Source organism: Primulina tabacum, chromosome 5, assembly GCF_025594145.1.
Source record: "Primulina tabacum isolate GXHZ01 chromosome 5, ASM2559414v2, whole genome shotgun sequence".
In the NCBI taxonomy this organism is placed as follows: domain Eukaryota; kingdom Viridiplantae; phylum Streptophyta; class Magnoliopsida; order Lamiales; family Gesneriaceae; genus Primulina; species Primulina tabacum.
Genome location: NC_134554.1, coordinates 10626769 through 10642023, shown reverse-complemented (window position 1 = coordinate 10642023; position 15255 = coordinate 10626769). Strand labels below are relative to the sequence as shown.

The 15255-nt window shown below is 32.8% G+C and overlaps 2 protein-coding genes across 7 annotated transcripts; one reads left to right on the top strand and one right to left on the bottom strand.

Moving 5' to 3' along the window:
* Window positions 1-665: 665 nt before the first annotated feature.
* Window positions 666-7666, top strand: LOC142546432 (phosphoinositide phosphatase SAC8). 5 transcript variants are annotated; one of them, XM_075654136.1, is made up of 20 exons: window positions 667-1090; window positions 1742-1816; window positions 2800-2927; window positions 3043-3134; window positions 3224-3281; window positions 3600-3656; window positions 4250-4283; window positions 4441-4521; window positions 4605-4711; window positions 4963-5049; window positions 5200-5277; window positions 5661-5725; window positions 5873-5971; window positions 6091-6190; window positions 6282-6390; window positions 6480-6552; window positions 6651-6744; window positions 6855-6941; window positions 7232-7298; window positions 7406-7666. In XM_075654136.1, the coding sequence occupies exons 1-20, from the start codon at window positions 931-933 to the stop codon at window positions 7531-7533; spliced, it is 1779 nt and encodes a 592-aa protein (XP_075510251.1). In that variant the 5' UTR covers window positions 667-930; the 3' UTR covers window positions 7534-7666. The 5 variants fall into 5 exon arrangements, 3 of the variants coding, with proteins under 3 accessions (XP_075510252.1, XP_075510253.1, XP_075510251.1); XR_012820469.1 differs by lacking the exons at window positions 6480-6552; window positions 6651-6744; window positions 6855-6941; window positions 7232-7298; window positions 7406-7666 and having other exon boundaries at window positions 666-1090; window positions 6105-6190; XR_012820470.1 differs by lacking the exons at window positions 6480-6552; window positions 6651-6744; window positions 6855-6941; window positions 7232-7298; window positions 7406-7666 and having other exon boundaries at window positions 666-1090; window positions 6083-6190.
* A 157-nt stretch (window positions 7667-7823) lies between these two features.
* LOC142546434 (selT-like protein) lies at window positions 7824-10690 on the bottom strand. 2 transcript variants are annotated; one of them, XM_075654139.1, is made up of 5 exons: window positions 10658-10690; window positions 10376-10592; window positions 10199-10263; window positions 9049-9367; window positions 7824-8263 (listed from the first exon to the last, which is right to left on the bottom strand). In XM_075654139.1, the coding sequence occupies exons 2-5, from the start codon at window positions 10547-10549 to the stop codon at window positions 8162-8164; spliced, it is 660 nt and encodes a 219-aa protein (XP_075510254.1). In that variant the 5' UTR covers window positions 10550-10592; window positions 10658-10690; the 3' UTR covers window positions 7824-8161. The 2 variants fall into 2 exon arrangements, with proteins under 2 accessions (XP_075510254.1, XP_075510255.1); XM_075654140.1 differs by having other exon boundaries at window positions 10382-10592; window positions 10658-10676.
* Between the last annotated feature and the right edge of the window lie 4565 nt (window positions 10691-15255).

Genomic DNA, 15255 nt, shown 5'->3' with positions numbered 1-15255 from the left:
TTCCTTTTTATTGTCAAAATTAAAATAAAAAAATATTCTAGGAAAATAATGTAAATATATATATAATTTTATAAACCTATAGTAAAAAATAATACTATTTTATATTTGTAATTAAAAATTTACATTCTTTGAAAAAATTAAATGAAATAAATATTTAATATTATCTTTAATTTGTTCAAGTAAATATTGATTTAAAAAACAATCAATAATTGGATAGGAATTAACAAAGTGACCTTGTCATTCAAAAAATTCAATGCAAACAAGTTGCAGCTACAAGTCAATAATAAAAATGTTCTATATAAACAATAAATAATATTTTAAAACGTTGAGCCAATTCATATGAAGTGATTGGAAATTTATATTTTGCGGTTATCCATTTTAATTTTGAGGTAAGCGGGCTAATTTGGTACATGATATATTGATACATCGTAAAAACCTGAAAAACGTGCTTATATAAAATTGATAATATTTAAAATTTTTTGTTTTCATAAATTAAGTGTAAAATCTTTTATGAAAGGGGTAGATATAATTTACTTTTATAAAAAATAGATTTTGAAAGGCTTCTTAAACTCATTTATAAATTTTTATAATTTGTTTGATATTTAATTAAAGTTATACATTTAGTTTATCTATGATAATATTGATAAACATATAACAAGCAATTGTACTTTACAGGTGGACTCGAGATTTATTCTGTTCACTCTTTCATGAATGTTCAATGGTTTGAATTTTAGACAATAATTTTTGAAACAACATTCTCTTTCAGATCCAATTCATTTCTGTTCAGTTTTGGTAATTAATCGGAGCGATTCCTTTCGTGAAGCATAATAATCCAATATTGATTCTGATTTCGCCTAAATTGTGTGATTTCAATTGTCTACTTCGTGGATTTACATCTGTTCTTCCTCGACTCTCGTAATCCTGAGGCAAATGGAGGCCGAGAATCGATCAAAATCGACGATCCATTTCAAGCTGTGGAGCGAAATGGATTTGCTAGAATTTGCGGATAAGTTCGTGATCAAATCTGTGGAATCTCCGGATCAAGGATTCTCGGTTAGTCGATCAGATGGAAGCATCGACAAGCTCCAAGGTTATGTTTTCGCTGTGTTATTATTTTAAATTTCCTTGGCTAAGATTCGGGATGTGCTATGCTGTTATTAATTTCGGAGCTATTGTATGTTAGTAATGCGGATCGCTTGTTATTAGAGTTTTTACATGTAGGATTTGTTGTTATTGTTAGTGTAAATGTTGATCTTGCTCCTCTAAGCTCATTCCATTTTCTGTTTCGTTTAATTAGGATGTTCTCAAGCTGCTAAAGAGGAGACAAATGAAGTTGCATGATGTTAAAAAAAGAACGAGATTTCTTTTGATACTAAAATTATACTTTGGTTACTAGATTTGTGTTGAGAAAAATTATATAACTATGGAAAAGGAAATTGTGTTATTATGCAAATGGTGTATCCTGATGTCTTTTTTTTCATAATTCTGATGTCTTTTTATGAACTTTCGATGTTGTGTTGGTGTTGATAAGCATTTAAAATTCCATTTTTTTAAAGTATCGCGGTGCAAATTTCTGTCAAAGATAAACCATGCAGATGAGAGGTTAATGCAACTATAGAATGAATTAGGATCATTGTATGCAATATTTGAATCATATCTTTTAGTCTTTGTTTTTCAAAATTAATCTCAACTGATGAGTTTTCTCCTCAACTCATAGAGTCATTACATTTTATTTTTTCAGGTATTGACCCATCTGAAAGTCCTTCTAAAGTCTCAACTATATATGGGGTAGCCGGAACAATTAGGTTGCTTTCAGGTGCTGTATTTAACTGGATTTATGTTTGTTAAAGAATTGATGCTTTAATTACACACTGCATTAACATCTGGATTACCGAAGTGGAAATATCCTCTGATATTGGTCATTTTAGTTGCATTGAGTTACTTTTTGCATAAATAAGATTGTAACGGTTTTGAGATGGATATATAGTCAATGCCACATTCAGGCGTTTAACTGATTAAAAACATAAGTGATTGAGAAACAAAGAAAAACACTTTACTGGTGTGGCAAGGGGATATACCTTACTCGCACACTTTTTGATGTCTACATAATTGAAAGTTAATTATGGTAAATACTGAAAAAGTATTTCCGTTTTATGCTACATGTTCAAAAGAAGTAATGATTAGATTACTTTGGACAATTTAAAATTAAATTTTTTACGTTGTAAAAAAGAATGTTGAATATTCCAGAATGATGGCGCATGGACATACAGGAAAGGGACTTGATTGTTCCTTTACAAAATATTAAAAGCTTTATTGACATCCTTTGTCCTTACCAAATTCTAAAATTTTGAGGTTTCAGAGTTTTTGGGGATGGTGTCATCCTTGGACTGAAATATTTCTGTTACTTTCTTGTATCCTATATATATTTGGGGGTGTTACTAGGCACACTCCTCTACTTTCTAGTTTCTACATCTTCTCTCGTAGTAACAAATGCTGTTGTTGTGAGAGGAGATGAGATGAGAAGAGAAGAGAAGAATCAGAGAACTGTCAATGTTGTCAATCACATGTTCGAACAATTGAATTTTATTTATAAAATAACAAGATGCCAAGGAGAATAATAATTCCCAACAAACCATGTTTCAGTAGATATTTTCTTGGTTTAAGTTCCTATCTTGTTATGTGAGTCATTACAAGACCATTGGATGTGTAGTTCTACATATTTGATGATGTGTAATCAGTTTTTCTATTTCATTACTGACTTACCTGGGTAGCTAATTGGATGTATTTTTTTTCCCACAGGTATGCATGTTCTAGTTATAACTTCAAAGAAGGAAGTGGGAACTTATCTTGGGTTTCCTGTTTTCATGGTTACATCAATGAAGTTCTTATCATGCAATGAGGCTTCAAGATTCTTAACCAGTCAAGAAGTATGGTCGAACATCTCGAATGTTGATTCACTTTAATTTACCCAACATGCAATACCACTTGTTTCCAGTTGACAATGTAAAAGGCTATAATCTAACAACTGCCATCTTTCTACAGAAAAGTGATGAGGATTACTTTATGAGTCTTTTGAAAGTTGTGGAATCAACCAGAGGACTCTATTATTCTTATGAAACAGATATAACACTCAAGTACTATTTTATCCGTCCATCTTTTGGTGAAATATTAAAAAAATCAGGTGTATGCACTTGTTTATTATACAGCTAATAGCATTTATCAGCTTGCAGAGAAGGTTTAAACTGGCACAAGGATGGATGAGCAAACCAATTTGGAAGCAGGTACATAGTTTAAATAACAGATTTTACTTCCTAATTTGCTGATGAATTCATTTCTTTTCATGTGGACAATATGAATAGATATAAAGCAATTTGTATGTAAATCTCTTGTAACACCGAATTTCACCTGGATGAATTCATTTTGTTGCATTCATTGTGCTATTGATTGCGTAAGACGCAAGAACAAATGGGATCATTTATTTGAATTAATCAACTACGTTGGCCAAGCTTCAGCATAAAGTTGTTTCATTAAATATGATTTAGTTTCCTTTTTCCTCATAGAACCAGTCTATAGTAGTTGAATTTTCCAGTAAATTGCAGGGAGATCCAAGATTTGTTTGGAATTGGAATATAATAGAAGAACTTATCGAGAACAAGGTCAGAATCAATGCCCACTCTCATTGGCACTGGATAAGTGATACAGATTGTATAATGATATTTCTTTTTTGAAAGTTGTTCTATGATAATATTACATATGTTTGAGGTTGTATTTGGTTGATTTTCAAATCCATGGATTTCAAATATATTTTTGTTGTTTAGAGAAGTAAAATCATTGACTTCAAATCCACCATCATATGTTTATATAATGTTTAGTATTAATTAAGATGGATTCAAGTTCACCCAATAATGATGTCATTTGAAATTCATTCTACTTTGTATAACTAATATTTAAATAAGTAAGATATGCTTTAAGATTTTATTTATTGTTTCATTATTATCGATAAAACTATAATAAATATCTATGGATTTCAAATCCATATCTCCAAATGCAACCTGAATTTATTTTATTGTCACTCACCTAGAAAACATCCAGTTGCTTTATAGGAAAGCCATCTTGAATTATTTCATCTGTTGCTAAAATTAATTTATCTCCCGGCGTTAGTTTCTTATTTGAAATTATTTCTTCCTTGCGGTTGGATGGATTTATCATCCCGTGTTAGTTTCTTATTTGAAATTATTTCTTCTTGCAGTTGGATGGATTTATTATCCCTCTATTACAAGGAAATATCCTCGCCCTCAGCCTACCAACCCAACCCCCCCCCCCCCCCCCCCCCCCCCCCTCTCTTATGTCTTTATTTGCCATCTCTAACTGTTAGATTGCGACCAACCAAAAAATTTGATTTTAGATAGAAATGTTGAGTTTTACTTGACTACGACTCAAGCTTCCAGACTGGAGAGATGAAGCTGAAATATGCACCTGCTGTTATAAAATTAATTTCACGGAGGTGTACACGGCGACTAGGTACCTGCAAGAAAAATTAATTTAGTTTAGTTGGATCTCTGCAACCTTGTTTGAGGTACAATAATATGAACTATTGTGTTTAGGGACGAGGATGTGGAGAAGAGGAGCCAATCTAGAAGGGGATGCTGCTAATTTCATAGAAACAGAGCAAGTGCTGGAATTTGAAGGTTATAAATCCTCTTTTATACAGGTTTGTTTCAGTTCTTACATGCTTTCAAGTGGAAGGCATCTACTACCATATTCTCCTAATATTGAATCTGATGTAATAACCACCCGATTAAATGAAAGGACTACATATTTGACTCACATAACCAACTTTTTCACTCCACAAGCTATTGAAGATTTGACACATGCTAATCTTGTATAGTTCTGCAACACACACCAAATATTTGCTGCATTTCAACTGTTAGAAGCAAGTTCATATGAAATTGTGGCTCTCAGGTTCGGGGGTCAATTCCACTACTCTGGGAGCAGATTGTTGATTTGAGCTATAAACCACGACTCAACATTATTAGCCATGAGCAGAAGGTATGTGCATAAATGCCTTATGAATTTTCTTATTAAACTTATGTACGTTATGAAATTTACTTATTCAACTGCTCTGTAATTTCTTTTCATTTTTGGCGTTGTGACCTGATTGGTGTGTTCTTGATTTTAATTTATATGTTGTAATTTCAGTCAAAAGTTGTGGAGCGTCATTTTAATGATCTATTGCAAAGATACGGAGGATGTGTTGCGGTTGATCTGACAGATAAGGTTGGATTTTTGTGGATTCCCTCTCAATCATCGAATATTGCGGATATAATAAGATTTGTTTGTTTATTGTTGTGTTCTGTAATATCCAAAATCATAAACTTTTTCACCAGACAAATCTTTTCTCAATCAACCCTATTAGATTAATGCTTAGTTCTGTGATGATGATATACTTTCTATTAGTCAATTAGTTGTTTGAATGAGTGACAATATAGTTTGCATACTCTGGTAATTACCTCAGATGAAGTTTTCCTACTGATGTTTTATGGGTAACTACACTTCTTGTTGATCCGTATTTTGCATTGTAAAGTCTTCCGATTCTTAGCCTATGTTATAGAAAACTTGTGCTGGCCAACTTCTCCTAAGTCCTTGTTTTGATCTTGTAGCAAGGTGATGAAGGCTCGTTAAGTGCAGCTTATGCAGAAGAAATGCAAAAGCTTCCTACCGTAAGGTGGGTTGAAAACATGGAAAACTCTAGTTTTTTAAAAGAATAAAAATCTTTATTTCAGTTCCAATTTGAGTTTGATATTACGGTGTTGATATTGCATCCAAATTTGGTAGCTCACTAGTGAATTATATTTACATATTGTTTCTTCAGATATGTTTCATTTGAGTTCCACCAAGCTTGTGGCAATGGGAGGTTCGATAATATACAACTTCTGTACGACGAAGTTTCGGAAGACTTTGAGAAGCAAGGGTGAGAACTGGCTTTGTTAACATGGTACTTTTTCGTTTTTCCAGAAAAGGGTGCTCATCAATTTTATCATTTTGATTCTTCTTAGTACTCTTTTAATACTTGCTATTCCAGCTGAGCAGATACTTCCTTCTAGATTTTGAAGGGAAGATTCTGGCAGAACAAGGGGGAGTAATTAGGTCTAACTGCATTGATTGCCTTGACAGAACAAATGTTACACAGGTCAATATATCAATTTCTTTTTTAGTTGATTGCGAGCAATCAAGCATCTTTTCCAATATTTGCAAATGATATGTTTGATTTTCACTTGCAGAGCTACCTTGCTCGGAAGTCTTTAAATCTTCAACTGCAGAGAGTTGGTTTATTATCATCAACTGATTGTATTTCAATGTTTAGTGAAGATTTTGAAATCTTCAAAACTTGTATGGACTACAGATAATCAATACTGGCATGATTAATTATGAGTAGAATTTGTTTTTGCTTGAGCTTAACCTTGTGTTATCTGTAACAGTATGGGTGGACCAAGGTGATGAGATAAGCCTTGAGTACTCTGGTACTCATGCACTGAAACGTGACCTTGTGAGGTAACAACTGAAAATTGTTATTTTTGTGATGCTGTGTCATGTTTATCTAGCGAGTGAATATAGTCTAGAGCCATATATTTTTTCTTCTTCTGTTGCAGATACGGAAAGCAGACAATGGCTGGTATCATCAAAGATGGGATGAGTGCCATCTCAAGATATTATTTAAACAATTTTCAAGATGGAGTTCGACAGGCAAGCTAACTAAAGTGTTATTCGGTCATCAACTATTCTATTTACTTACCAAAAGGTTCAAGTATTTAAATCTAGATTAGATTTTAAAAAAAGCATAATGTACAACACAGGATGCGATAGATCTTATTAGTGGCCGCTACACTGTGAACAGAAATGGTCGCTCCCCTTTCCAGAATAAAGGATTTGATTCTCTCTCGGTAAGACAATACCTCTTCTGCAAATTACCTTAAACTAAGGTTTCATGGAAAGGCGTCTTTTTGCATTGGTTTTAGTTAGTCATATTGTTCTATGACAGTAAGATTTATTTAGACCACACGATTCACTGTGTGTATTTGTTTATTGTTGCATATGAATTTCACGAGTAAAATGTGTGTGTCACGTCCAATGGCGAATGTTACTCACAAATGTCCCCCTTTCTTTTGTCTTGCTTATTGTTTTTTCAACCTTGCTGATTGAGTCCTTTACTTTCCTCCATTAAAAACTACAGTATCTTCCAGTCGCATCAGCTTTAGTAATCGGAGGCTTGACGGTGACATCAATCACATTAAATCAAGGTATTTTAACATAGTTATCATATCGTGAAATGATATCTACAACTCTAAAGTAGTTTTAGCGTCTGTCCTGCCATGTTTATTTTTTTTATTGTTTATTTTTTTTGCAGCGGGACGAAACGCACAGCACATTCTATCTTCTATTATCTGTGCTGGTGTAACTGCTGGATTGATGTCAATAATTAAATCAAATGGAAGACAAATTTGTTCAAAGCCACGCTTGTGTGGTCTCTTGTAGGCTACTCAATTTCATAAACATTGTATTTTTTTCTTTTAAAGAATAAACATTGTATATTTTGTGATGCACAATCCGGGAGTAAATTAAATTAAAGCAAAAAAAAATCGAAATATGTCATTATGGAAGCTGAAAATCTGGACTACCAAATATCAATTTGAGTTCTCTACTTGTGTTCAGCTACTTGATAATGCATGGAGTTATACGATGTAATATGCGTTTACCTGTCTTGAGTGAAACTGATGCAATATAAAAAGCTAGTTTATGTTGCAAAAAATTGTAGGGAACAAAAGTAACAAACAAAGCTAGTTTATAGATCATGGCGCCCCAAAATCTCCATATTTTAAATATAATTCAATGAAAAAAGGACTAATAAATAGTGTGACGTGTCAACTAGATTTGTATAAGACAAACTTTAACTTAGAATTTTGTAGTCTTCGTTCCGTGAACAAGTTAACGCACAACTCACACAGATGAGTCTCCTAGAAGAAGCGTACCCCTTTGGACAAGTTCATTAACATAAACAAAATCATAGCTTCTAAAGGAACTATAATTTCTTTTTGGTTGGCTGCGCTTTTAAATCCGAAAGCATACTACCTCTGACACCAGTCTTCTAGGACCAACACCCTCGTTAAAGGGCTCCCATCACTCTGGAATTTGCAATCCTTCTGCCAACAAGATCTTTCAGCTCAATTTCACCAGGGAACCTGCTCTCCTTTAGCTTTGAGAACACCTGCATTGAATGAGATGATGAGAAGAAAAAAGAAGAAAAAATCATTTATCTACACAGTACAAGGAGCATTTGAGGCATTGAACACAGATTGGCACAACAACCCACACTCAAAATTCACAGTCGAAGCATTAGATGTTTGGGCGCTGCAATTTATCTAATCACAAGGCACTGTTAACGAACTCATACAGACCAGAATGAGTGCTACAATTTATCTGCTCAGATATGAACTGCAAACAATCTGCGACTACTGTACACTCGGTGCACGCAAAAACTAGAGCTCTTTGCTAAGAGAATCACCTTTTTCTAAGCTAAAAGAAACACTTGAAAGATGATAGGGCAGTGCACGAAGAGATTGAATGCAACGATTTTTTTAAGCTTAAAGAAATCACTTGTGTTATCATAGTGTATTGCACGAAGAGATTGGAACAGAAAAAATATCTGCCAGCATTGACGGGCAACATTTAAATAGAACCAACATCTTAAATGTTATTTTTTACTGGTAAGAACACACTTGACCCTTTTAGTCTTACAAAATGACATCAAGCACAGCTGTAGAGAAGATGTTCCATATTTTAATCTTAATTCACTTATCATATGCAACGCAAGCATGATCAAACACAAATATACCTTTCAGCTATATAAATATGTGTTATTCTTGAAAAAAGATCCATTAGTTTTAACTCAAGCATCATATGCAACAACATGCAAAGCTACACAAGCAGCGAGAAAATGAAGTTGAAAACAAAAGTTTGACACAAGTATAGATAAAAAGAGAGGAATATTACCAGTTCACCATTACAATACACTTCAAAAGCACCTGAACTCTGCAGGAAGGATTGAAGGAAGTTTCCAAGTAGCCAAATGCTTGCCATACTTCCAAATCTATTTGCTCGCATGGAATAGTACCATTGAGGGGGTGCAGCAAATCCAAGACGAGGGAATATTTGCTCTCCAGCCACTATAATTCCAATTGCACCAAATTGGACAATCGGTACAACTTTGCTCAACAAGCGTTTTGGTAGAGGAGGCGGGTAATTGGCAAGAACAACGTGCATTCCAGGAAACTGACTTTCCAACATGTTCTTCATAGTCACAGCTGTCCCTCTGAGAAAACAAAAGTAGCATAATGTAACTCTATACTACCCTAAAAGCATGTTCTATTTGCTTTTTGAACATATCAAACAAATAGCACTTTCTTTCTCTCAAAATATAATCAAAACTTAAAAAGCATATTCGATTCACATTCAAATAATAATACCAATACCTGGCACAATATAGAACGCAAACAGTGAGAAAAAGCATGCATCTAATCTGCAGCCTTTTTTGTACGATTTTAAGTGAATAGAGAAAGAAGTAAAAAAGAAATTTCTTTAGTCATTAGGTGTGCAAGATTGTTCCAAATGTAACACAATCACAATGTACACATTACAGGTAGTAGAATGATACTGGAATTCTCTTTCCCTTCTTTTCTCTGAGTTCTTCCCCAATTCCCTTTCAATTTATCTCCCTCTTCTTCAATTCAAAGGAGCAACGAGAGTGAACTATCAATCAATTATATTTGACAGAGAAGGAACGTACCATATATTGACTCAATACATTGAAGCTGGGTAAGACTGTTTTTTAAAGAAAACTACATAAAAAATAAAAAATAAAAATCTGATTGAGGCTCTGTCCACCCCTATTGGCCTATATAAAAAGCAATTAGTCGTTTTAACCTTACCGCCCAAAATTGGGTGTCACCACAAAAATTCTCAACAAAGGCTTGCAGTCAAATACACAAAAGCCTCTATTTTTAAAAGAAAACATGTCTCACAACAAAAAAAGAATGAACAAATTTACAAAAAGAATATGAGCGAAGTCAAGGAACTACACAGTTTAACCAACAAAATTAACATAACAATCAATCGCCATCATAAGAAAAAGGTAAACACATACCTATAGGAGCAAGAAGAACAAAAGTCGATGCTTACAGTATTCCCGTAACCAATCCCACCATCTTTCTGCCAAAATAAAAACATTAATTAAAACTCGATATTCTCATAATCTAACAAAGATTTCAACTTTCTCGACGAACTCTTAAAAAATCGAAGAAACTCAGGAAAATATATGTACTTGAACCTGAATCGGGAACTCGAGAGGTGGTGGTTGCTGTTGGATCAGTGGCCGTGAATCGGATGGGTGGCGGTGGGGGGCGGGTTTAGGAGGCGGCGGAGCGAAGAGCTGGATGATGTCGGAACAGAAGAGGAAGAGGGGTAGACCCACCAGAAGAAGTTGAGTTCGATCCATGTTTTCGCCGGAGCTCTGATCGATCGAGAACGATGAAAAAGAAGAACACTTAAATAATAAAAAAAAAAAATTTACCAAAACATCAAATAATTAATTTTTGAAAAAGAATTTATTAAGGAGCCGGGGTTTCAAACCCACACGGTCCCCTTGGATTTATTATAAAATTTTATTTATATTTTGATAATTTTGTTATTTAAATAAAAAAACCTTAATAATATTTATAAAAACAATATTAATAATGATAATAAATCATATGATATAAATTAAAAATAATAACATTAATGATGTTAAAAACATTAAAATTAACAACGATAATAATATTATCAAAACTAGCGAAGAGACCCCGAATATAGCCCGGGTGATCTCATCCTCCCTTGGTCGTAGGATCGAGTCTGTAATAAAAAAAAACTAGTGATTGACAAATTTTATGAGTTAGGCAAAAATTTGTGTGAGACGGTCTCACAGGTCGTATTTTGTGAGACGGATATCTTATTTGGGTCATCCATGAAAAAATATTATTTTTTATGCTAAGAGTATTACTTTTTATTGTGAATATCGGTAGGGTTGATCCGTCTCATGGATAAAGATTCGTGAGACTGTCTCACAAGATATCTACTCTATGAGTTAAATCAAAATGATCGATAAAATCTATTCATTCCAAACTTAAAATCAAACTAACCAAACCGACGATTTTAATTTGTATTCAATTGAACAAATTTTTGGGAAAATATTTTAAAAACAACATGTTTTATTTTAAAGATATAATAAAAGTGAATATAAAAATATTGAAGCTTAAGTTTACTCGGTTTAACCAATTTTTCTTTATAAAAATAACCGAAATCAAACTAAATAAACTTGTTACAATCAAATGCTTATAATTAAACCAAAAGTTATAATTGTTAGTCAATATACAACTTTATTTTATATACTCGTGATAATACATAGTGTACATACTTGGGTGATAATGAGTTGGGCTATTAGGCACATGAATCCAGTGAAATGTATGTCTACTTGTTGATGTTGCTTCATATTTTTTAGAGATCGGTCTTATCTTTTTATCCTATCGTCGGCCTTGTCTCTAATAGAGATAGTTTCTTTTAAGACCCACATATCTAACCAGCTCAAGTAGGCAACATCGACAGTTTGACGTAAGAGAATTTCAAAGGAAGTCACTCATCACAGTATTGCTATCATACATGTATGCTTAACCAACATTCTCCCCAAAAGTATATAAATATGCTTCTTGGGAGATTTTAATCCAGGACCTCGCTCTGATACTAATTGTTAGGGATCAAACGCTTACCACTAGGTCAAAAGCTATAATTGTTAGCCAAAACACGATTTTATTTCTTTATACTCGTGACAGCACATAATGCACATATTTGGATGCTAATGAGTCGAGCAGTTAGGCCATGAGTTTGAGAAAGTGGGTGTCTATCTGTTGATGTTGTCTCATATATTTTAGATATCAGTTTTATCATTTTCTTACCGCTGATCATGTACGAAACATAGACAATATTATATGTTAAGATCTAGGATCATTTTTTTACGGCTCATTTAACCAATTAGATCAATTGACGAATCGTCATCAACTCGACGCATAGGAACTTTTCAGAGTAACCCAACTGATCCAATTTGACCATCTTTTCGAAACAAAAAATGAATTTCTGAATCACCTAATCGAATTTCTTATTTAATTAGTCCATTCAGCTATTTCCTTTTAACCAAAATTTTGCTCAGATTAGTTTTGCTAATATTATTATTTTTTTGACTGTTTAGAATTTTATTACATTTGTCATTTCTTAAATATTAGAATTAGTACCATCACCATCTTTAAGGTTCAAGGAGTATCCGGATTATCCAACAGAAGAATTCAAACTTGATTTAGTCTCGAAAATATAATTAAATATGTACTAATTTTATAATTACAAACACGATAATATTCTCGTAACCTTTGCCCCACATTTTTAGAAAATATGTTGAAATTGTTATATTTTATACAATAAATTAGTTGATTAGTTGGCTTCCACATAATTGGTCAATATCAGCAAGCAATAAACAGCTATAATTGGGGTATCCCGCTATTGTAAAATTCATTTTCTAATTGTATACAATGATTATTAAAATAATTAATTTTTGTTAGTTTTTTTGAGATGTATGATGCAGATTTGATGTTTAATTATTTGTTCGTCCACTCAATATTCAAATTATGAAATAAATCAAAGCAAAGTGGACCACGAATGTTTTCAACTTAAGTCAATATTTTTCAAAATTTTAAATCATCTATCATCTGTAACATAAGAACTATTTAAAAAACCATTTTCAAATTTTTTTAAAAATTTTGGATTTGTGGAAGGGGTACCATAGATTAATACTAATCTATACAAATTCTTCTAGAAATTCCAATGCTAATTTTATCATTTTCGAGGATCACTCGAATCGCAGATTCGCAATCTTTTGTCGTTCTTCATAGCTTCGGAGGTCGTATAATCTGCTGTCATATTATGATGCAAATTAACTTCCTTTGGAAATGAAAATGTGACAGTTATCTAACGGGTTTAATGCTTATGGATGAACAATCTCCTCCGACTCAATCCATTTGACCACTATTTCTGAATCAACTGCAAGCCTGACTCTCTTATACCCCAACTTCCAAGTGAGTTATAGCCCAAAGCTCCGCCTCCTCGAGTCGACTGTGCAACAACCAATACTACGCATGAACCCTGAAACCCATTCTCCCTGCTCAGTGCGCAGAATTCCGCCTCCTCCAGACTTGGTGTTATTTTGCGTCAAGCAACCATCCACATTTAAGGCAATCCATCCCGTTGGGGAAGGGATCCATCGTAGTCGTCTACTGGTATACTGTATGTTATCCCCTCTCATTGCACTTCTGGAGTCGAAGGCTCTTTTAATCTCATATGATTAAAACCAGCTAACTTTAAAACCAATCCGAGCCTTTTTTTTAAAGCAAAAATTTATGTGAGACGGTCTCACGAGTTGTATTTTGTTAGATGAATATCTTATTTAGGTCATCCATAAAAAAATATTATTTTTTATGCTAAGAGTATAATTTTTTATTGTGATTATCGGTAGGGTTGACTCGTTTCACAGATAAAGATTCGTGAGACCGTCTCACAAGAGACCTACTCTTTTAAAAAATTTATTTTAATATAATCTCTAGATTTTAATCCAATATTATTTATAACAAAAAATTTCAAGTAGCTTATATAAAATTTTATGGGGGGAAAATATATTAGTTTTAAATTTTTTATTAAAGAAATTTATTGTTTAAATTTGATATCATTACCAAATATGGTGTTGGGCAAATGCTCACCTTTGACATATTGAAGGTAAGCTTTAATTAATTTATTGCATCATAATGTAAGTGATAAATACACCAAACGAAGCTCATGGATCAAACTTAATTATTAAATAACATTCATTCAATAAGTATCGAGCACAAGATTTTGGATTATCTTGAATGTAATAAATTTTGTCAATAAAAGATCAATATCCCCCTTTTTACTCCTCTTGCTTCCCTTTTCCTTTTAATAATTAACAAATTCCAATCTACCAATTGTCATGCCTAGGGGTGGGCAACGGTCAGTTTGGACCGGTTTTACTCTACAACGATTCGGTTTTTCGGTTTTCGGTTTTGAATATCTCTAGTCCAAAACCAAACCATTTTATTACTGTTCGGTTCGATTTTTTTGTAATACGGTTCGGTTTATACGGCCGATTATATACGGTTAGCTAAAATTTGTTGAGAAATAAAATTATATGTCACTTTAAGCCTTTAAAATCTAAATCATAGTATTTTTTAAATATTTAATTTGTGAGACTTAATCTTTTTTATATATATATATATAACATGTATTGTGTACAAACATGTCATACGAATATAATAACAATATATAACTAATTAACCATATAAACGCGAAAAATGCATGAATCCAATGGAATATTCAGTAATAAGAATGATAACAAAGTGTCAACCAGGTCGAATGGACACAAATAATCTTACGAAAATATTAAAGAAATATATACAGAAAAAAAGAGAAAACGTTGACTTGTGAGTGGTGAGAAAGAAGAGAAAACGATCGGATTGAAAAATTGAGGGTTAATGATACTAAGTTCCTAAATCTTAATAGGCCCATTATATATAAAAAGTCTTATACTTAACAATATTATGGTCCATTATACATAAAAACATTCTATTTAACAATAAAATGGCCGGTTCGGTTTTTTCGGTTTTTTGGGGGTTTTTTCGGTTTTTTGGGGGATTAAAACTGAAAACCGAACCGAAAAACCGAACTTCATAAATTTTAAAACCATAACCGATCGAAAAACCGATAAAACCGAACCATTTAAACCGAATTATTCGGTTCGGTCGGTTTTTTCGGTTTTTCGGGTTTTATGCCCACCCTAAGTCATGCCTTTTTGAAGTTAGTCTATCATTCTTAAGGAATAATTATGGTAATTTTTCTTATATCACAACATCATTTGATCAAGTATGTCTTTCACATTTTAACAGAAATTGACTTCATATATAAAATAGAAAAATCCACCTTTTTCCTCTACAGTTTTATTAACTTTTTATTCATCAAACTACTACTGAAAAAGTATTTGCAATCAATAAAAAAATAATTCTCGACTCTGAGCCTTAAAAAATATAATACCAAATTATATGAGTGCGTGGTGTTTGT

What these genes read in the sequence shown, in the direction of transcription:
- LOC142546432 (XM_075654136.1), top strand. Translation starts at nt 931, where the DNA reads ATGGAGGCCGAGAATCGATCAAAATCGACGATCCATTTCAAGCTGTGG. An exon ending in AAGGATTTGATTCTCTCTCG is followed by an intron (nt 6,942 to 7,231) that starts GTAAGACAATAC and finishes TAAAAACTACAG; the next exon opens with TATCTTCCAGTCGCATCAGC. An exon ending in ATCAATCACATTAAATCAAG is followed by an intron (nt 7,299 to 7,405) that starts GTATTTTAACAT and finishes TTTTTTTTGCAG; the next exon opens with CGGGACGAAACGCACAGCAC.
- LOC142546434 (XM_075654139.1), bottom strand. Translation starts at nt 10,549, where the DNA reads ATGGATCGAACTCAACTTCTTCTGGTGGGTCTACCCCTCTTCCTCTTC. An exon ending in AGTTCCCGATTCAGGTTCAA is followed by an intron (nt 10,264 to 10,375) that starts GTACATATATTT and finishes TTATTTTGGCAG; the next exon opens with AAAGATGGTGGGATTGGTTA. An exon ending in TGTATTGTAATGGTGAACTG is followed by an intron (nt 8,264 to 9,048) that starts GTAATATTCCTC and finishes CATTCAATGCAG; the next exon opens with GTGTTCTCAAAGCTAAAGGA.